This window comes from Dermacentor variabilis, chromosome 6 (genome assembly GCF_050947875.1).
Source record: "Dermacentor variabilis isolate Ectoservices chromosome 6, ASM5094787v1, whole genome shotgun sequence".
NCBI classification, from domain to species: domain Eukaryota; kingdom Metazoa; phylum Arthropoda; class Arachnida; order Ixodida; family Ixodidae; genus Dermacentor; species Dermacentor variabilis.
This window is the reverse complement of record NC_134573.1, coordinates 196,952,737-196,975,699: the sequence shown is the minus strand read 5'-3', so window position 1 is coordinate 196,975,699 and position 22,963 is coordinate 196,952,737. Positions and strand designations below refer to the sequence as shown.

The following is a 22,963-nucleotide window of genomic DNA, read 5'->3' as shown; positions in this document are numbered from 1 at the left end:
GCATTTATCCTAGTTCATTGCACAGGTCTCTCACTTAGCTACACAAATTCCACCAAAGTTTTACTCAATTCAGAAATTCATTAGTTACTTATCACTGCTGGCGTGACTAGCACTTGTACTACATTTTATGAGAAAAATTACCTACCAAAATATAAAATGAACCATTTTCTGCACTATAAATAGTTGAATAAGCAAAATAATGCATGCTTATTCAAGAAAGAAACGTTACTTCAAACCTGACTGCTGATTTAAAGAATTTTTTTTTGTGTGTGTGGCCTACCACCTTAATTAGGGTGCTCGAACCCACAACCTTTGGTGGGAGAAAACAAGTAATAGGAAGTAACAACACAGTCGAATGAGAATGTCAACTAATTTATTAAATGGCTTGTGAGCACGCAGGCCTTTGCCTCCTTCCTCTTTAGCCAAAAATTTAAAAAGATTAACAGTAAGGTCGGGGTGTGGGTTATATGCGAATTTCATTTTGAGGTGTGGCTTGACTGCAGTGTAGCATGCACTGCCGTGAAGCCACATATCAAGGCAAGTTCGCTGCCATTCAAAGTTTTGTCATCTCCTAGGGCACCCCGCCCCACCCATACGTGTTGAAGCTCCTTTCTCACTTTCTTCATAGTCTCCATATGCTCGCCCATTCCCCTCCTGTTTATGGGTTGCCATCTTATGTTTGGCAGTTGGTGATTAGTGCACGCAGCACCGGCAGACTTGTATGTCGCCCGTTCCCATGGCACTCCATTGTTGGGATTTCCAGCTTGGTCATGTTTGCTTCGTTGCTGTTGCTCACGTGAGGGCTACTCCATCAGCACAGTCATCCTCTGTCATGTGAATGCTAGGTGCGAAGTAATCTGATTCACATCACATGTTGCTTGACTGATTCATCCACAATCCCTTCCATCGTGTGAATGCATCTACAAAGAGGAAGGGGGGGGGGGGTACCAAGCCACTGGCCGAAGGTACCGTATAAACCAGAATATAAGTAGAGATATCTTCTTGAAAAAAGCAGGCCAAAGTTACCCCTTGTCTTAATTGTGCTTTTTTACACAATGTGAATCATCGTCAGGCAGCCTATGGCATGCACATTGTCGAACACATAGCCAAAACCGTATCAATATCCAAATGCGATTGCTCACATCTTTTTTCTTGTCGCTGTTTCTTCATGTGTGTGTGCTTCCGGTCGACCTCATCTGTGATTATGTTTTTGTCTGGTAAGCACGAAGTAGCGGCAAGCGGGGACAGTTTTTAGCAGTGTTCAAGATAAAGCTTGTAGACTACGGCGAAGTGAACGGCAACATGATCGCTCAGCGGCAGTTTGGAATTTCTGAAAAAATGCGAGCAATCTTGGCCGGCACAAATAGGAAAGCCATTGGCGTGACCCTTGTAACCGTCATTTCGTAGCCGTCGTGCAGTGCACGCACAGCTTGTGGGCACATCTGCGGACTCTGTGCATGGAGCCTCGTGCATGCTTGCTACAGTCCAGTTAATTCTCTGCCACGCTGCAGAATCGTGAAAATAAACATGTTTCGGTGATTTCTTGTTGTTGGTTTCTCTCTCTCTGAATGCCCACAATATCGCGATAATGAATTTGTGGGCCCGTGTTGCAGGAAATCCGGTGTCGGCGTTGCCGTCGTCAGAAAAAAAATCATCCCGAATCACACAGGCCGTCTGCGTGGCACAAAGGCGTTACTGAACTAATTGAATTTCTCAAAGTAAAACGTGCCAGAAAATTGATAAAGTACTCCTTACCCACAGCCTACAGACATAATAGCGTTGGATTGTAATTTAAATATACAAGAAAACACAATTCCGTTTCGCGAAAACTCAAACACAAACCCCTTTTCCAGCTGCCGTTTGAGGTCTGTCTTAGTAAGAGTGGCATGCCCCGCTCAATTCCTTGCAACGCTATTTAGATGGTGCTCGCCTCTGCGTGGCAGTGGTGGTGCCCGCTGTGGGGGGGGAGAGAGAACCAGAAAGCTCACCTTTGTGCATAGCATATGCCACCAACGTTTCCAGGTAAACATAACGGTTACACAAGCTGCAGTTGCTGGTAAGTGTGAAAAGCAGTCAAGGATCTTTGAACGCTGTCGCGTTTCGCTGTTAAAGGCGAAGCTTAAGCATCTTCCAAGATTGTTTTTTCTTTCTGGGCTGTTGTAATTGGGGGTTGAGGTTATACGCAGAAAAATACGGTTTAGTTAAGATAGTTTAGTTAGAGCTTTAGTTAAGTATACCTTAATTATCTTCACCCTAATTAACACCAATGGTTGCGGGTTCGACTCCCACCAAAGGTTGTACGTTTCAGTTCCTTAATTAACTATATCTAAATTAACGGTGCCTTCATTAACTTCACCTTGATAAACACCAAAGGTAGTGGGTTCGACTTTCGACCTTCACAATGTCACTGAAAGCCAACTTGGAGAGGCCGGTTAACTGTCTTAATTATCTGTATCTTAATTACCTGTGTCTTAATTCACTTCACCTTAATTAACACCACAGGTTGTGGCTTCGACTGTTGACCTTCAATATGTAAATTGGAATCCAATTTGGAGATATGGTCAGTTTGCCCATACCTCCAAGTGGTTTCAACTCCCACCAAAAGGTCTTGGGTTCGAGTGCCTTAATGAACTGTTCCTTAATTCGCACCACAGGTCGTACTAACGTTTCTTCTTCACGTCAGTTTCATGCTTTCTTATAAAGAAATTAATGGCCTCATTCATACCAAAGGTCGTGGCTTCAACTCCCACCAAAGGTCATGGGTCTCAATTACCTTCACCTTAATTAGCACCACAGGTAGTGGGCTCGACTCCCACCAAATGTCAAGAGCTCAACTCCCTATAAATTTTAATGCCATAATGCCGTACATCAGATTTTTCGACTCATGAGCCATCCAAGGCTTTCACCTATATATATTAGAATTATGACAATGACTTGGTGAGGTGCGCCATGAACATAAAAGATGTGCTTCGAAGGGATATACTGGAACAAAGATGCCAGCAGCACCACTACTTCACCAGATAAACCCTTTAATGCAAAGGCCTGTAGGCACGTGCTCTATAGTATGCTACTATTGCAGCAGCAGCCTTTGGTGAGAGGATGTGCTACGAATCCCTTGGGCTGACAAGTAACACATTACACAAGAAAGTTAGAACTGCTCCAGCTTGGAAACATGGTTCTCTGCCATGAAACATTTCTGGATGGAGGGGACTATGCTGATGGTAACCTACACGAATGTGCTTTTTCCGTTCAGCTTCTGCTTCCCAACACTCAAGCAAGACATGGAGTACAGTCAGCCTCTTGCCACATCTACCACAGAGGGGAGGTTCGCCACCAGTCAACAGGTCAGAAAGGGTACCATATAAGTGCCCTATCCTCAGCTGACGAAACAAGATATCAGTTTGTCGCACTTTAGTTATTGACAGCCAGTTTCCCAAATGTGGCTTAATTAGATGGAGTGTATTTAAGGTTTGAGTGTACCAAGTGGATTGCCAAAAATTTCTGAATTTTTTTCACAAGAATGGCTTCAAGTCTGCGGCAGGGATAGCTACAGAAGAGTTACAGGCTTTTGTTGTTATAGACATAGCAATTTCATCTACAAACATGTTGCCCGCAATGCTCCTGTGCCCAAGTATTCAACATATTAGAACATGCTGGTTATATGCGTACATGGTGCACGATAACAAAAATAGGTCATTGACTGTAGGATTCTTATGCTTTCCCAGAGAAATTAAAGCTTTAACTACTCTCAAAGAGTTGAAGAATATCAGAGCTTTTTGTAGTTTTAATTCCTTTGTGTATTTAACCACTGATAATACTGCATGAGAAGAGAGTGGTGGTGTAAGTGGACTGAGAGCTTGTGGGGCTCTGTGGGGTGTCACAGGAGTACCGACCACCACGAGTTTGAGCCTAGCGAGCCACAGTGCTGTGTCAGCAGTCGCCTCTCGTACTGTAGCACACTGCTGTGCGTACGCTCAGACTGCAAATTGACTACTGAGTACTACGCATGCAACACAGTATTACCCCTGAACTGGCGGAAATCATCTCTAGTGGCACCGAACATTGCACAAACGCCCAGTCCCAGGGTTCGCGGGAACCTTTGGTTCCCACATCAGGGGCGAATGTACAGACAGGAGCGCCCGACAGCACACCGCTGCAAGAGCACAGGCTTGTGCAACATGCCGCTGGGAAAAGTCCCCGCAGCTATGCTGCTTGCTTTCATGATAACCAATGGGCCAACTCATGAGAACTTAGGCAATCTCCTTTGGCTTGGGCCTCTGATAAGTGCGGCTCAGCACAGTTCGACCATGCACAAGCACTAGGCACTGCTCTTCAGTTTAGCGTCCAGAAAGGATAAACAAAAGGTACGTGCTCACTGTATGGGCAAAGGCACCTTATGCGAGCTCACGTCCGAGACACAAAGGGGCCGGCGGATGATAGGAAAGCATGTACATATACAGTGCTGGGGCCGTATTCTGGAACGTTCACCTTCCACAATAGCTTTGCTGCCACGATAGTCACGTTTGATAAATCAAGCAACTGCTTACCTGTGACGTAAGCGTGCACTACCAACATGTGCTATAGAATGCTTCACATCACATGAGAGAGCGCATCGTGCAAGTGCAAAGTGGCTCGGGTGTGTTGTTTTCAAGTGTAGTGGCCGCAGTACGAGTTCTGTGCACCAACTACTGTTGGTTATGGTCGCTTTAGGCAAAATAAATTGAATAAGGAAGTGCGAAATGTTTTATTTTATATTCATCAACAAATATCGCCGTGAAACAACATGTGTAAGACACCACCAAAAAGGCTGCTATAAACTACCACCTATCATATCTCTACTACACTCCACCACCAACCGAACGCCAAAGACATGGGCCCCTATCTTGTACACCTTCGAAAAGCCGACGTTCGATTTCGCCTCGCGCGATTGTCAACGATGTGCCGATATCGTGGCCTAGGCCAATCTAGTCCAATCGTGGGAGGCGAAATCGAACGTCGGCTTTCCGAACATGTACGAGATAGCAGCCATGTTCATTTATTCAATACATGTCGAGAGCACCCATCGACCCCATGACGTTAAAAATTATGTAGGCCAGAACTACTAGATGGCGCTGTTTACTTTCCGGTTTTGCTAAAACTACCAATCAGCGCGCGCCGTTGGCGGAGGCGTGGCCAAGGTGTGGCCAAGGCGATAGTTTTGCGGAAGGTCAACGTTTCAGAATACGGGTCCTGGTCACAGAGAGAGCTCTCATGCACTCATGTCGTGGACAGCCGCCAGTGCCCCCCCCCACCGCAAAGCACCACAAGTAGAGCGCCACTGCTGACAACCGTCAAAGTAGAGAGGGGAGAGGAATAGGGGCAACAGAACAGGTGAATGCCCGTGCAAAGGTGCCGGGGCATACCTCAATCCTCAAAGGCTCCAGGTGAAGCCTGTTTCACATGCTGTGACTGGAGCGACAAAAATCGGCCCAGTCGCATGCATTGCAATGAGATTTTCTTGAGGGCCCATTTCACATGATTGTGATTTCAACAATGCGACTGGTGCAATGCCCAGTGTTGCTTGTAGCCAGGTTTTGTGGCAAATGTTGCATAATTCTTTTAATGTAATGAAGAAAACATCTAGTGCATTATAACATTATTGACCTGTCTTTATTAGCAGCAAATAATAGACATATTTTGTAATTTAAGGACATACTGAAGTTTAAATTTGCTTTGGAGTGTGCAACGGCAGTTTCTGAAGTTCAGTGCAAAGAGACACGGTGCACGTGAACAGCCGCTGTTTGCAGCTGGTTGTTCAGTGCTGTGTGTTGTCTCATGTGCCTCCTACGTCCATTTCATTGTGCCTGCGTTACATCAAATTACAAGATTACCTATCAACAAGCCCATATAGCTACCCTCACTGCATATGCAGTATTCAGAATTCAGATGCAGTGAAGTCGTCATGTCAGCCCAATGAGATCCTCGCGCTACCCGTGCTCAGCGTCACCTTCTGGAGAAATTATGTGGGTATATTGCTCGTGACTGTGCATAAGCGGTGCCTGCTCCTAGCCATATTCTAGCACCAAATGCAGCAACAAGCATCAACCAGACAGTGCACATCTGCCCTTGAAGGAAGCCGCAGATGATTCGTGTGTGGTTACTGAACGTGGAATGGAAATTGTGTTGTGAAATTCAACCTTAGCGCTAGCCTGGCTCATCTATCGCGTGGGGATAGAGGTGCCTTCCTGAGCCTTATCCCCTAGCTTGCAAAGGTGCTTAGCTTGATCTCTTGGATCCACCACCCCAGTGGCAACAGGATAGCACACTAGCCTGTTGCAAAGGCTAGCATGCTGGAGCTAATTTCCAGTGCAAACCGTGCTTCTCCCTCCCAGCATCATGTTACCACATGAGCACACGTAATTGGGACATGGCCTGATTGGTCGCCCAGGTGGCGGCCTCCAGGTGCCCTTTCCACTCGAGCTCTATTCTGCTGAGTGTTCCACTGCCATGGCAGATGTTCACAGGCATGCAACAAGTTGTTTACATGGGACTTGTGCTCCCACAACCTCATTCTCAGTGGACGGCAACCCAGTAGTCTCTAATGTAGTGGACACGCATACTCGATCGCCCTTGTGGTGAGCCTTTGCCTGCAAACGCTGCAACTGTCACACTGTGTTGCATCTTGGGTCAATAAACCTGTGTTCGTAGAGGTCCTGCTTCTGCAGCCTCCTCTGCGCTGAGTCGGAGAGTCGACGAACCCTTGCATAGCGCCTTTGTGCATTGCAAAGTGGAGGAGCGTTGTGCCCTTTTCTGACCATAAGGTAGGCCTTGTGCAAACCCATCTCCACATAACTGGCGCCCCACTTGGTTTCGGCATGGCAGCAGAGCAGGCCCCCTCCCAGCCCTCGGTCTGTTTACTGTGCTATACTGTCACACAAATGATAAAATAAAAGAAACTGACACACGTGTGTGTCAGTTTCTTTTATTGGCGGCGGCGGCGGCGGCGTGGCAAGTCACGGCCTGTGACATTATGGGACCCTTTCTCAGGAGCTGGTGAGGCTACATTTTTCTTCTGGCTGTCACAGATCACTTCACAACATGAGTGGAACTTCTTCCCTTCAGAAGTTAATGGCACGCGCAATGAGGGTGTCATGAGTGACAGGAGTAATACGTGCGTGTGTTGCAAATGCAACAACAATGCTGGTCGGAAGAAAGGGGCAGAAAGAACAGAAATGGCAGGAAATCAAAGAGAAAAAGAAGAGAAAAGAAAAGTGGCACACGGCTGCAAGCAGTAAGTGAAGAAGAAAAGGAGAATGTGATGAGCTCGCAAGTCGATGTGTGATGTGGCCTTGGGCAAGTGCGGCAGTGTCTTCAGCCATGCTCTGGAAATGGCAGCGAGTGGCTCAGAAGACCTGGCCCCAAGTGGGGACCCACCGGCAATGCACCATAACGCAGTACCCAGGCAAGTTCCCACTGCAGCTCAGGCCCCATTCTGTGCTACGAAGGCCAGCCCAGGCTTCAGCATGTCACCATACACCAAGGTCCGTCCTGTGCTATGGTGTCTACCTTCTACTTGATCATCAGGTCTAGTCTTGTGCAACGGCAGCCTCCTGATGACCTCACCCATCTTGTGCCACGGCGGCTGTTCCTAGATTGTGACACATCAGCGAGGACGACTTCTGAATGGTGAGGAATTTCCGAGTAGGAGTGAATAGTATGAGCGCTATTTCTGCATATTGTCATCATCAGTACATAAGACTCATCATCAGCTTATCGCTCGTGCGGTGCTTTGGCTAGGTCTTGGGCAGCTGATCTGAAATAAAAGTATCACATTGGTCGACGCCTCATAATATATTGTATAGTTTAAGTGCTTTTAAAGTGTGTGCAGCGTTCATTTGCTCGGGGCTGTTTTGTACAATTGTTAATTACAAATGTTTGTGCATGCATGCAATGGGTCCTTCTCTTTCTCTAATCAGTCGGAATTTATGACACTGGGACAAGTTCACGCAGGCCATTAGTGACTTCAACTTTCTGGCAAAGCTGACCACAGACAATGCATCCTACTTCATAGCCAATTGTTCGTGGGTACGTATGCGTGTGCCGCCTTTGGCATTAAGCAGCAAAAGACGACCACATATCACCTACAGGTCAATCTGACAGCAGTTTAACCAAAACCTCAAGTCCTTGCTCGAGGCCTTTGCCTGGCAACAGGATTGGGATGCTTGTCTTACTGAGATAGGCTTCTTACGGTCCACACTCAACCATATGACTACATACATGCCCACTTTCTTTAACTTCGGGAGACAGCTGCCAAACCCCATGGACCGCATTCTGCAGACTGGCAGCCAGGTGTGAGTCATTAAAGACAGCCTTTCTGACTATGCAGTGGAACTGCACTCGCGGCTGGATGTGACCATTGACCCGGCCCGTTCTAACCTGGCAAAAGCTCGAGCTGGACAACAGGCTCAATACGACCGGTCACACTATGGTGTCGGCAATCTCATCCTGAGGTGCAACCACGTCTTGAGTGACCCTGCCAAAAGCATCTATGCCCCTCTGTTGGCCAAATGGTTGGGTCTGAACTGAGTGGAGACCAAAGTGTTCCCTCTGGTATACAAACTGACTGACTCCCAAGGGAGACCAGTTGGCAGTCCAGTTCGCGTCGTGGTCCTTAAACCTTTCACTGCCAGAAGCAGTGAGTGGGGGAGAGGTGATTGATGAACCGCAGGCAAGCTGTGACAGGGCTGGCCCCAGGCCATGCCATTGGTACAACCTGTGGAAACGCACCTAGACAGCCCCTCTCCCACTAGCTGTTTATATATAGTTGTACTTTATTCCCTACTGTGGCGGTGAACGAACAAATGCAACTACAATGCAAGGCACACATAAGAGGTGACAGGCCTCTTCTGGCCTAATGCCGTCACGCTAACCCACTTTCTCATGATGCACCTCGTCAGCTTTCTCCCACCAGCAGGTAGCTGGACTTTAATCCCTACCATGCCAGAGATCAGAGAAATGCAGCTACAGTGCAAGGGCACAGATAAGCGGTGACAAGCCTCTTTTGGTCTAATGTATCCCGCCGTACTGACTCACCTTATCATGACACACCTAGTCAGATTCCTCCGAATAGCAGGTAGCTGGAATTTATTCCCAATCCCCTATCATGTCAATGAATGGAGAAATGCAACTTGTGGGTGAACTGTGCGAGGACAGGACAAGAAAGGAAACAAACATAGTGCAGACTATCAACATACGTTTTATTTGAAAATACACAGAGCATATATACTGATGCGAATAGACATGTGGTTAGTTGGGAAATGAGTCTATCTGCTATCCAAGGTAGCCAAGCTCCTTATCTGTTGATTATATTGACTAATGGGGGTGCTGACACATTTGCCTCTTCTGTGGATTGCCTGGGCCTCAAATATTTTGCGCGTGAGGCGATTCTTGTATGTTGTCAATATAGTGCTGCCTGCAAACTCCGGTTTGCAACCACTACACGTCAACACAATCAAACCCTGATTGCTTCCTTGGCCGATTCTGAGCGAGCATGAATGCTCTATGAGGCGATTGTTAACACAACGTCTGTCTGATATAGAAGAGACCACATGACAGAGGAACGTTGTACACAACATCGCCTTGGCAATGCATGAATTTCTTCACGTCGTTCTTCTTACACTTTTCGGTCGTCTCATCGTCTCGGTTGACCAGGCTGCATAAACGTGCTAGTTTGTTGGGCACCGAGAAAACAACCCACACCCCGGCCTTTCCATAAATTTTCTTGATGTGATGTGAAATCTTACGAATGTATGGTATGACTGCGGTCTTCTGCTTGTCATTGGTGATATAGTGCACTGTTCTTCCAATTTTCATTTCTTGTACAAGCTTCTCGGCAATGCTACGCAGCAAAAATTCCGGGAAGCCCGCTGATCGTAGCTGGCCAACTTGCGACTTGAAACTGTTCCCCGTTTGATGCACACACAATCTTTTTAATGCATTCCTAAGAACAGCCGTTGCCACTCTCCGCTTCACTGTCTCTGAATGTGCAGATAAAAAAGGTAGAAGACCCTTCTGAGAATGGGGGGCATAAGCCCAGCACACGTGGTCACTAGCTAGGTAAAGCCTCCCCCCCCCCCCCCCCCCCCCCCCCCGGGGCGAATACAGGGCGAATACAGGCACCTAGGTCTCTCCACCCTCCTGACCCCTTGACCAGACCAACCGTGGACTGAACTTCGGACACAGCGACGTCGAGTCTACGACGCATCGGCAGGCCCAACGACGTGTCGTCGGAAGCAGCAACGACGAGGTGACGTGGCCACGTCGATAGACTTTATGTAGATATTTTCAACTTCATAATACGTCATGTGCGAGGACTTAAGACAATATTTTCAATTAACTAACTTTGTATATAGTTTGTCGTATGTTAGGATTTTGCCATTGGGTTGGCAACACATGCTTTCTGGATATATGTAATTTTCTTATGCTCATGCCCCATAAAGGCTTTTCCTAACTCAAATGCTCCTTGCGTCGTGTTTACCACCCTGAGACCGTGACGATGTATAGCAAGCATTTACGGACAGAGCCCCAGCACTTCTGGGAGAGGACTTTGAGGATGTTAAGTGCATTGTTTGCTTTAATTTTAAGACTATTTATGTGCACGAAAAAGTTTAACTTTTTATCAAACAGAACACCCAGAAACTTGTGTACTTGTTTTACCGGTAGTGTGGTTTCCTGTAGCTCAAGGATGGGATCTGGTTGCAGGCCTCTTTCTTGTGAAAAGACAACACTAATAGTTTTTTTCAGTTGAGAAGCGAAAACCGTTTTCAGATGCCCACTGTGTGAGTTTGCTTAATGTAATTTGAATTTGCCATTCGCAGGCTGCATGACACGCAATTTGTAGATCATCCACATATAATGAGTGCATTACAGAGGATGGAATTACATTATTGACCGAGTTCATTTTCACCACAAACAATGTTGTGCTTAATACACATCCCTGTGGCACACCCTTTTCCTGAATGAATATGTGTGACAGCATCATTCCTAAATGCACTTGGAATGTTCGGTTGGACATTAAATTGGCTAGACATTTGAGCATTCTACCGCGAATCCCTAATTCTGCCAAGTCCCTTAAAATACTAAATCTCCATGTTGCATCTTTAGCCTTTTCTAGATCGAAGAAAATCGTGAGACAGTACTGCTTGTGTAGAAAGGCTGCACATATCTCGTCTTCTAGCTGGACTAGATTATCAGTTGTAGAGCAACCTTTCTTGTACCCACACTGATGATTATCGAGCAGGTGCTTGGTTTCAAGGACGTATGTCAATCTAATGTCTGTAATGGCTTCGTAACACTTGGCAAGACAGCTTGTTAGTGCTATAGCTCTGTAGCTGGTTGCTGTTGTAGGATGCTTTCCAGCTTTCAAGAAAGCGATTATAATGGCTTTTTTCCACTCATACGGCATTTTTCCTGTTTCCCAGATTATGTTGAAAAAACGGAGCAAGGTCTTAACTGCTTGAGGGGACAGGTGAGCAAGCATTGTGTAATGTACTCTGTCTGGACCGGGCACTGTTTTTTTTGTCAGTAGTGAGTACTCTGTTGATTTCTGGGAGTGTTAAGGGGGCATTATATTGTCACAACGTCAAAAACACAGGACGCAGGATGAGGATGCGAGAAACAAAACCAACTCTGTATTCAGAGACCACAAGAGCTAACGCGCCAACTTCGTCTTCCCTCCAAAAAGGAGCGTGGTTGCTGCTCGTGTGCCTCAATTCGTATTTTTCTGTTTCTTTGCTATCCTTTAGTCATGACATTAGCCTCTCTTCCCAGAAAGCATCGTCCCGATACTGTATCATCAAGACAACAGGACTGGGACATGCTTGCGGTGCAGTGAATTCACTCAGACAAATAGGGCTTCCTCCGGACCACGTGCACAACCTCTGGTAGGTGCCGTTGACGCCTTGAGCAATGCGGGCTATCGGGAGCAACCTCATAGTTGATATCAGTAAACCGCCAAAAAAAAAGTAGCGCTCGAACAGTTTCTCCGAAAGGCCGCAACTGCGAATGGGAGTCCAAACCCAAACTCTCTCTCTGGGCTCGTAGGAGGCTGATCGATGACGAAGGTTATAGTGTCTCGAGTCGCAATCCTGCTGCCTATGAATATGTATGCGAGCAAGTTGTCGCACTCCTTCAGCACGCTGAGTGATGTCTTCAGCATCCATTTGGATGCCATCGCATTCATGTGGCAGCATCACATCTAGCATAGTTGTGACTTCACGACCATGTAGGAGATGGAACGGTGTCATTCGTGTTGTTTCTTTGCTAAGCGGTGTTGTATGCGAAGGTGACATACGGCAAGATTCCATCCCAGTTCTTGTGCTCCACATCCACATACATGGAGAGCATATCCGTAAGCATCTCAGGCATTCTGTCAGTCCGTTCGTTTGTGGATGGTACGCCATTGTTTGCCGGTGAGCTGTTCCACAAAGTCTTAATACTGTGTCCAAAAGCTCGGCTGTAAATGCACTTCGTCTGTCAGTTAGGAGTACTGCTGAAGCGCCGTGCCTCGGTACAACATATTGTATAAAAAATCTGGCTGCTTCACTTGCCGTGCTACGCTCCAGAGTCTTGGTTTCGGCGTAGGGAGTAAGGTAGTCTGTGGCTACGATAATCCATCTGTGACCTGCAGGTGAAGTTGGGAATGGGCATAGAAGATCCATTCCGACTTGAGCAAATGGAGTTTCGGGCACTTCAACAGGGTGGAGGAAGCCTGCTGGTCTGACTGTTGGCACTTTTCGCTGCTGGCATTCAAGGCGTGTCCGGACGTATTGTTGAATGGTCGCCGTGAGTCCTGGCCAATAATATTGTTATGCGCTATTCCCGCGCACTGAAGCACGCATCCTTCCGAGCATAGAAGAATGCGCCAGAAAAACGGTGAAGACAACGATCCGAGTAGCGCTCGTGTTGTTGCTCTGCCATCTAGCCTGCAGCCGTCTCTCTCTGTATAGATTATGTAAATAAAATGTCCTATCCCTTTTCGCTACTCTCATCCTCGTGGCAATATTTTTGCCTTACCCTACACAGCGTTTGTGTGTTGACTGGATGTTGCTTCATCATGGCATGCCTGTAATACTTCACTCCTGAGAGGTGTTAGGATGACGAGTAAACAGGTGTTTCCGTTTGGAGAGAAGTTTGCCTCACACAGGACGTCATTATGCAAGCAAAATGATGGTAGTCCTCTTGCAAAAAGCCTTGGGAACACGGAAGTGTGACCTTCCAAGAAATTTATAATGGGTTGCAATTCTGGGTCGTTGCGTTGTTGCTGTGCGATTGTAGCTGTGTTGACAACCCCGATAAAGGCTGCGTCGTTGTCATCTTTCACATTGGCAGATTCGAATGGGGCGTCAGAAAGGCAATCGGTATCCGCATGCCGCTTTCCCGATTTATAGACAATAAACATGTCGAATTCTTGAAGCTTAAGGCTCCAGTGTGCCAATCGTCCTGATGGATCCTTTAAGTTCATCAGCCAACAAAGGCAGTGGTGGTCACTAACATTAAAGGAGTGGCAGTACAAATACGGGTGAAATTTCATAACGGCCCACACCACCGCAAGGCACTTTTTTTCCGTGGTGGAATAATTCGCTTCCGCACGGGGAAAGGTTCTGCTTGCACAAGCTATTACTCGTTCAGCGCCGTCTTGCCACTGCACGAGCACTGCTCCTAAGCCGACATTGCTGGCGTCGGTGTTAACCGCTGTGACGGCGTCTTCGTCAATGTGTCCGAGGGCTGGGGGTTCTTGGAGCCGTTGCCGCAGCTCGTTGAACGCTTGTTGCTGTTCTTCGCCCCATACAAATGTGACGTCTTCCCTGATTAGGTGTGTCAGTGGTGACACAATTCGTGAAAAGTTCGGAATGAAGCGTCGGTGATAGGCGCGCACATCATAAAAATTGTCTAGGTGTCTTTTTGTCAAGACGGCGCTGGAAAATTTTCAATGGCAGCTATTTTGTCAGGATCAGGCCGTGCACCTTCATTGCTGACCACATGACCGAGGAAGAGAAGCTCTTCAATGCAAAAGTGGCATTTTTCCAGCTTTAGCGTGAGACCGACAGATCGGATGGCTCGTCATGTGCTCGTCAAAAGTTGCAGAAAGTACAATCCTATCATTCAAGTATACTAAACATGTTTGCCACTTGAGGCCTGAGAGTAGTGTGTCCATTAGCGGCTCAAATGTTGCCGGCGCTGAGCACAAGCCGAAGGGAAGTACCTTAAATTCGTAGAGGCTCTCAGGTGTCACGAATGCAGTTTTTTCTCAGTCTCTCTCGTCAACTTCAATTTGCCAGTATCCACTCCTTAAATTCATCGACGAGAAATAACGGGCATGTCGCAGTTTATTGAGGGAATCGTCTATAGGAGGTAATGGGTAAACATCTTTCTTTGTGATCTGATTGAGCTTGCGGTAATCAATGCAGAAACGTGAGCTGCCATCCTTTCTTTTTTACCAACACCACTCGTGATGCTCAAGGACTCTGACGGCTGAATAACGTCGTCTTCCAGCATTCTTTTGATCTAACTTTTAATGGCTTGTCGTTCCTGTGGGGCCACCCGATATGGGTTCTGCAGTATGGGCCTGGCTGCATCATCAGTGATAATTCTATGTTTAGTCAAAGGCGTTTGACCAACCCTCGACGTCGATGAGAAGCAGTCCTGAAACTGATGTACAAGCTCCAGGAGGCTTTGTTTCTGCGCAGGGAGTAAGCTTGGGCAAACATCGATAAGTAGATCTCGAGGCACGAGAGGCAGGCTGGTGGAACCCCCTTGCTCTACAGTGAAACAGTCGATGACCTGAGTGAACTCTTCGACCCACGTGACTGTCATGCCTCTTGGAAGATGCCGGCGCTCATGGCTAAAGTTTGTTATGAGAATTTCTGTGTGTCCACGGTTAATGTTTTGCCATCCTGAATGTCCTTGAAGAAATAGTTTTGCGCACTAGTCAGACTGCAACTAGAATTTGCAGCTGTGTGCACCCACCAATGTAGCTTAATAGAATCCATCCAGCGTTAATTTGTTCCTACTTCCTACGACAGATATATTCGCCAATATCAATTCTGTGGCTACTCAAGCCTGTTAGCTGACACGAGTAGGCTTTCTTTGCACAGGCTGATTGATTGCTCTGAATTACTAGCATTGTTGCAGTTTCAGTTCTCTCACTGAAAACCAGCAGGTGTTCTGACATACTTTATCTTAATATTTCTCTAACTTGCCCCATGACACGGCTATAGCAGATGTACAGTGACAGTTTATCTAACACAGATATCTTCAATTGAGTGTCTGTGTAAAGTTGGCACATAAAATGCTTGGCACAAATGTGCTTAGTAGTTATTTTCAGTTTGTTAATTTCCTTATACAAAACCATGCTCTGTAAGTTTACTTTAGTACTTTAGTATGCATTATTGTTGGAAATTATGTTCTGCTATCTTATTTTATTTTATTTATGTGTTTCTATGCACTAGTCACCTGCCAACAAGGTTCATCAGCTGTTGGCAGGCACTGAAATAAACAATAAAACTCGCTACCCACAGTCATGCGCAGAAGTGTGCAAACAACTGTACTCTTGCTGTAGAATTGCCTTCAAACAGCCCAAGTGCCTCTACAGCAACTGGGCCTTTCTTCATGATGCCCTAGATCTGCATAATGACTGACTACCTCCGTGCTACTGTGGCTACTTTTCCATGTTACCAAAGCACTGCATTCGTGCAACATTATGTTTACTGTATAATGTGCAACAGACGTTTCCAATATCGGAGTTGACCATGGACCCTATAACGTAAAACTATTCCAATATGTTTTTAATCCAATCTCCTGATGTCAAATCTGCGTAACCGCCAATGCAAGCATCGGGCAGTGACCTGCAGGGTTGTCTGAACAGACCAATCAAACACTCTCCTCGTTCATAGGAGGTCACTTTTGTTAGCTTGAAAAATGAATAACATTGCCTACACTGAGCAGCTTGTCTTATCTAATTAGCTGACAAAAGGCAAGGAGCACGTTCAAGTGGAGAGGGATTCAATGGGGCCGAGCCACTGAACTGAAAATTGATAACTGGATGAAGAGGGTGGTGCCGGCGTCTGCGATTGGTCTACTTTCCCTTACTTAGCTTGCGGTGGCTGGTTGAAAATTGCAGCGGCATGCAACAGGAGCTTAAGAATAACGCTAAAACGCATCCTCAACAAAGAATAATTGGCTGAACGAGGTCGTAAACGTGCCGAGAGTGTTCGAAAACATTACACGGCCACGCAAAAAGTTTTATTATACACAAATAAACCCATGCTCTCTCGCATGTGCGAGTAGCCAGTGCCTGAGCAATCGGCGGCAGCCATCTTTTATTCTTTTTGGAACGAGGCAGCCTGCAGCTATTCAGAAGAAAATTCAGTTTGGCATATTAATGCATCCTTAACGCTGTGGGGGTTCCACTCTGCATGCGGCTAGGGTTGAAGGCGAGCTCCGGATCTAGCCCCACACAGTCGCTCTGTGGTACTCCTCAACCCACAGGGCAGGAATCGTGGCTACATCGGGTTCGAACGAATAAGGCAACCAGAGGCGTCAACTGTAACAACGTTTATTACTACCAGCAATAAAGAACACTGGCAGAGGGAAGTCCTCTCTGTAATAAGTAATAATAGGCTGGCCTCGTTGCCCGGGATAGTCAGGCAAACGAGGTCACTCACGGGTTGCGGCAGCTACTCCAGTCCGGCAGGTTAGGGGTCCAGCGACAGAGAGCAAGCGTCTCCCCCAGTGGCGCTGTTTTGTACCTTTTTACCTTGGCGAGGGGAATGTCCTCCTCACCCATCAGCTACCTTCCCGTGAGTCGGGGAGGAAGGGTGCGCACGCGTCGTGAGAGCGAGGGAGAAGTGGGAGAGGGCGTAGTGCACCTCTCCTGTGTCCATGCTGGCCCTCGACGTGAGCACGATGACGCGGGGGAAGATGGGCGTGTGTGTTACCCACAACGCATACAGACGAGAGCCGAGATCTAACGGTGAAAAGGCGTCAAATCAGAAATAACTATTTTTTTTTTGTTTGGCCAAATCCTGCATAATCAGTGTGTACACGTCATATCAGATGGGGAGCTACTGCGGTCTTCTTGATGTCACCTAACCAACAGGTGAAGGGGGGGTGGTCCAAAAAGGTTTTGACCAATAGCGGAGGGCTGATTGCAGAATTGGAATAGAAAAGTTTGGAATAGCTTTACGTTATAGCGCCCCATCTTTTGTTTTCTGTGCTGCAAGGAGCTGCACTGTGTGGCATAAATCACCACATGGCAGACACAAGTTGTCCCGGAAATTGTCAATGCTAATGAAATGTAGCATCTAAAGTTAATTCACATCGGTGACTGACAGTGGTCACCTGACCAAGTTAGTCGCCAGTGGTCGCTTTTCTCGAAAAGGGACTATACTGGGCCAGTCGCTCGCTGCTCAATTTTTCAGTTGTGCGACTTTGGTCGCAAAACTGCTTAACCAATCAGTGGCGCGCCGAAAGTTACGTTAGCATATGTTTTCATCCAGTGTCCTCCTGCATCCCACCAAATACAAAGTCCAAGCCACCATGGTGGACTACAGGCATGTAATTGGTGTCTTGCCTTGTGATGCTGGGGCGCAGCAGTTCCAGCAACGTGTCGAATGTACACAATAGCATTGGCAAGAAACTAAGCAGCAGCAAACGAAAGTACCAAAATTATGCACCGATTCCCATGCAACATGAACTAGAAATTACAACTTACTCTCGATATTACTCCTCGTCACACGCGCAGAGTTCGAGCAGGAGGCGGCTCGCTTGGCTGGCTAGTTATCACTACGGCAGCACCCGCTAGCATTGCTTTTTCTTCGGAAGCTTCGACGCTGCCATAGCTGACACCATGAACAGAACAGCACATCAGCACAGTGACGACTTCCTCTTTGCTTGAATCAAAATCTGTGACTGTTGCCTGAATGCGAAACCAGCGAAGCGCATAAATCCCTAGAGTTCTCAGTTCTCACTGAGAATGATAATCTCTGGGATTGCAACTCGCAGATTCCGCTCACCCTGACTTGCCAATGCGAGCATGGGTCACCTTTAGTCACTTTTTAGTTGCCAGTTGCAAATGGTCACGCGACCTCCTCAAGTCGCCGGTGTGATTGAGCCTTTAGAACCTGCCATCAAGCAGCAATGCAAGGCACAGAAAATGGATGGGTTTTGAGCTGAATAACCACGACAAAACTCACACATTACCATAAATGTCAAGACAAGTCAGTTGGCTCCTACCAACCTGCAGACGTTTGTGATGTCAGCACCGGAATAGCCTTCGAGCCGCTCCGCAATGATGTTGATGTCAAGCCCAGGGCAAACCTCGACGTCCTTCAGGTTGATCCTCAGCAGTGCCTCCCTCCCGGCACCTCAGGAAATGCAAGGCACATACATACATGCCACGGTGCACACACAGATAAAGACATGGCGCAAGGGCCTATGCTCCAGAAAATTCTCATTCCTGCACACCAGATTTGTGTCACGAGCAGAGCTGATTGCTCATTAGACAAACAGAGAGAGAGTAAGTAGATGCAAAATGATGATATGTGCCAGGGATACGGAGGATTTTTCATGGGCATGGCTATTGCACACACAAAGATGCCAACACAGAAGAAAATGCACCCAATATTTTTGCAAAGTCGATGAGCGATTGCACTGTGCAGGGGAGAAAGGCATTCCATACTGCACCGTGCACAAGACAAGTGTTGTTAGTGGAATGATGACACAAATGAAAAAAAAAAACTGAAAAAATAATGTCCTGAAACTGCGCAGTGGGCTGTGAGAGACACCTCAGTGGAGGGCTCCACATTGGAATCGCTGTTGGAATCATGTGGCATAAACTTTGATCTTTTAATGTTCACAGAAACGTGGTATACTAGTGAGTTGGGACATTTCATGCAGCCAGGGTTCAACCACTTCTTTTTAAACTGCATTGAGAGTAGAGGGGGTGGCGTTGCCATTCTAACAACACTTGTGTTTTGTTTTGTGTCACACGCACATGCTCTGAATTGTATGCTTACTGTCGGTAGGGATCTTAATCAGACGTCTTGAAGAGCTCAGTCACAAGTAATAAATTTTTATCAGTGCCTGAGTGCAACTATTTTAAAGATGCCATTACTATGCCTACACATGTTACTGAATCAACAATGCCATTGCTGGACATGTTTGTTACTAATTCTATAACAGAAGACACAATTTCAGGGGTGCTAAGTTGTGACATAAATGGTCACTTGCCTATATTTATTTTCCTAAAAATGCACACCAATCTGGCGTACGTGAAACCAGAGGAATTCATGTACCGCTCGATGACAGCTGCAACATTGGAGCACCTTAGGCAAATATCAAGCAAACGAATTGGAATTTGCCCGAAGGAGAAGCAAATAACTCAAGTAATAACTTTATAACATTTAATGAACTCTTCTCAGTTCTTCTTAAGACATATCACAGACCGGACAAATCGCAGAAACCATGAATAACAAACTACTTTAAGTGACAGATAAACCATAAAAATAAACCTTACCAGCAGTTCGTCAAAAGACGTACATAATGTGGACTTATGGGGAGAATACAAAACTCTTAGAAATCAGTTGAATAAAGAAAAAGAAGGGGTGAAAAGGGACTACTGCTACTACCACATCTTTGATCCACAACATCCAGAGGTGTAATTAAATTTGATGATGCAGTTGAAACGGGAAACTTGCAGTATGAGGCTTGTTTTCTGAATGTTTCACAGTCTGGGCATAATGCCAAAGCAGTACATACACAATTAGGCTGCAACCCGGTGCATCCCGCATGCCATAAGCACTCCACGCAGAGTACCAATTCTACTGAGGGAGTCCCTGAAGCGCAAAATAGAGAAGATGGGCATAATCCCGCATGGGCATAATCAGAAAAGTGGATGGCTTCACCGAATGGTGTGCCAGTATAGTTCTGGTCGTGAAGCCTTCAGGAGACCTGAGAGTTTGTGTAGACCTCACCAAGTTGAACAAACATATAGTTCGAGAGTGTTTTACATTACCAACTGTTGATCAGGCTCTTGGTTCACAGTCAGGCGCAAAGTGGTTTTCAAAGCTCGACGCCAACTCGGGCTTCCACCAGGTACAACTCAGTAAAAACTTGGAAGAGCTAACCACGTTCTCAACACCATTCGGTAGATATTGTTCCATGAGACTACCCTTTCTAATTACTCCACTTAAGAATATTTGCAATAAAGAATGTCTGAGATACTGTGTGGCCTTCCAGGGGTCATTAACGTTATGGACAATATCTTACTGTTTGGTGAAAGCAAAGCTCAGCTCGATGAGTGCTTAAGTAAATTGATCACATGCCTAGCCAGAGCATATGTGACATTAAACAAAGAGAAATGCTTATTCGGAGTTAAGCAAATACGTTTTTTAGGTCATATTCTGAATAAAGGCATTTATCCTGATCCGGCTAAGATCAGTGCTATCAAAGATTTGAGGCCACCCAAAAACGTAAGTCAGCTTCGAAGCATCCTAGGCATAATCATTTGGGTTACTTTCTGCCGCATCTAGCCCAGGTGACGGCCCTAATGTGCGTTCTCTTGCACAAGGATAGGGACTGGGTCTGGGACTGTAATCAGGAAAAAGCATTCCAAGAACTCAAAGAACTCATATGTTCAGTTCAGTGTATGGCTTCGCTACCAACCACTCTTTCAGCTGATGCATCGTCTTTTGGTCTGGGAGCACTTTTGTTTCAAATGCAAAATGACGGGCAACACACGCCAGTTGCATTTGCTTTTCGTTCGCTCATCAAAACTGAGCAACAGTACTCCCAGATCGAAAAGGAAGCGCTTGCGCTGACATGGGCAGTTGAAAGATTTGATGAGTATATACGTGGTTTGGAAGTTGTTTTCAAAACTGACCACAAGCCCTTGATATTGTTGTTGGGTCACATAGCAATCGATGCAATACCGCGAAGAATTCAACACTTTCGGCTGCGGCTGATATGATACCATTTTTCCATAGCATATGTTCCTGGCAAATTGCTCACCAATGCGGACACTCTCTCACGTTCTTCATTAGGTCGCATGAAATTGGAAAGCTGCTTGACTGTCTCTGAGGTGATAGCGTACTCGAAAGCTTGTTAATTGGGCTTAGAAACAGGCAATGATTTCCTGACAAGAGCGAGAGAGGGGGTAAACGAGTGATGAGGTGTGTCAAAGCCTGCGCTAAGTGTGCAAAACAGGTTGGCCGAAGAAAAAATGTTCCTTGTTATCTCGCGCCATAGTGGCAGTATCGAGCATGCATTACTATGGTGAATGGGTTGTTGCTGAACGGGATGAGGCTAATTATTCCTCAGTCTCCTTGTAAAGAAGTGCTAAGCAAGCTACATAACGGCCACCAAGGCATCTCGTGATGCCGCAGTGGAGCTAAAGGTCCTGTCTAGTGGCCAGGCCTTAGCACTGAGATAGTGTCTTTTGTGAAACGAAGCAATGTTTGCGCGATGCATGCGATGGAATTTAATGAACTGATGATTTCATTGCCAACAACCTCTTTTCCTTGGGAGAGAGCCAGGGTCAATCTGTGTCAAATTCACAGACAGCAATATCTCATCATAGTAGATTATCTTTCACACTACACCGAGATAGCCATTCTTCCGTCAACTAAGTCTGCTACTGTGATAAGCAGACTGAAAAGCATTTTTGCAAGACATGGCCTACCTGACTGTGTGGTGACTGACAATGGTCCCCAATTTATGAGTGCAGAGTTCGAGCAATTTGCCAAACTATATGGTTTCCGTCACGTCACCTCGAGTCCGAGGCACCACCAGGGAAACGAGGAAGTGGAACGTATGGTACAGACTACTAAGCATCTCCTTTTGAAATCAGATGACCCTTACTTAGTCTTGCTGGCCTATAGAGAAACACCTGGCATTCCGGGAATCAGCTTAGTGGAGATATTAATGGGTAAAACGCTTAGGATGAGAGTTCCAATTTTGCCTATGCATCGCAATCCGGGACAATGCTGCCTGAAAGAAGCGGTGGCCAATGACCATAAGGTCAAGAAGAGGCAAAGCTGTCACTTCAAACGACGTTACTGTCTAGAAATCTCCCCATGCTGGAAACTGGCAATCTGGTGTGGATGACTGATGTCCGTACCAAAGGTACTGTGCTCGGGGCAGCACCACAGCAGCGTTTATACTGTGTTCAAACGAAGAAGGGGATCGAAGTCTGTCGCAACAGGGGTATGCTCAACAGTCTCCCAAAAGACCGGATAGATAGTGGGAGCTATGAGTTAGGAACAGCCCAGTAGGGCCGAAATGGTCACTAGTGCAGGCAACCAAACTGACGAATCCTCGGTTCCTCTAACTCGGGCGGAGACTGACGGTAACAATTATCAAGCTAAGATTGTAACTGTGACTAGATTTGGTAGTTTGCAAGCCCATGAGGCCGGGTTTTGACAACTGATGTTTTGAATGATCTTGTTCCGTGCTTTTCTTTTTCTTTGTGTAAATGGTGCTTGTGTCCAGTCTACCTATCCCCATTTTGAAGTGTATGCACGTGACGTTAAAAGTGTTTGAAAAGGGGGATGTGCTGGAATCACCTGTTTGTGTTTGACGAGGGACGTCAACAGCGATCGGCAGCTGCAACTGCCGTATCCGATCTCCTGTCATGTGATGCATGTGTATAAAAGCAATGTACCATTATAAAGGTGGGCATCTTTTGTCACCCTGGAGCATGGCATCTGGACTGCTTCTTTGGAGTGTGCTTAGGCGTACGCTATGCTACACTATGCTACGCTCCCCACAAGACACATAATAAAAAAAATATATATATAACTCCCTACATAAAACCTGAACATATAATGTCGGCTCATAGGTGTCTCTAAAGCACACCGGCCTGTTAATGAAATAATGTATTATGTTGAAAACATTCTTTCATATACTTTTTTGATTTAGCGCGACT

At 46.3% G+C, this 22,963-nt stretch overlaps 1 protein-coding gene across 3 annotated transcripts in view; it reads right to left on the bottom strand.

Moving 5' to 3' along the window:
- Kat60 (katanin p60) overlaps positions 1-22,963 on the bottom strand; it is a 157,953-nt gene that overhangs the window by 17,025 nt on the left and 117,965 nt on the right. For 2 of the 3 annotated variants that reach the window (XM_075697279.1, XM_075697278.1), the window contains exon 9: positions 18,278-18,404. In XM_075697279.1, the coding sequence (XP_075553394.1) occupies positions 18,278-18,404 (127 nt within the window). Of the gene's footprint in view, positions 1-18,240; positions 18,405-22,963 lie in introns of all 3 variants that reach the window. The other variant, XM_075697280.1, reaches the window with a different exon arrangement.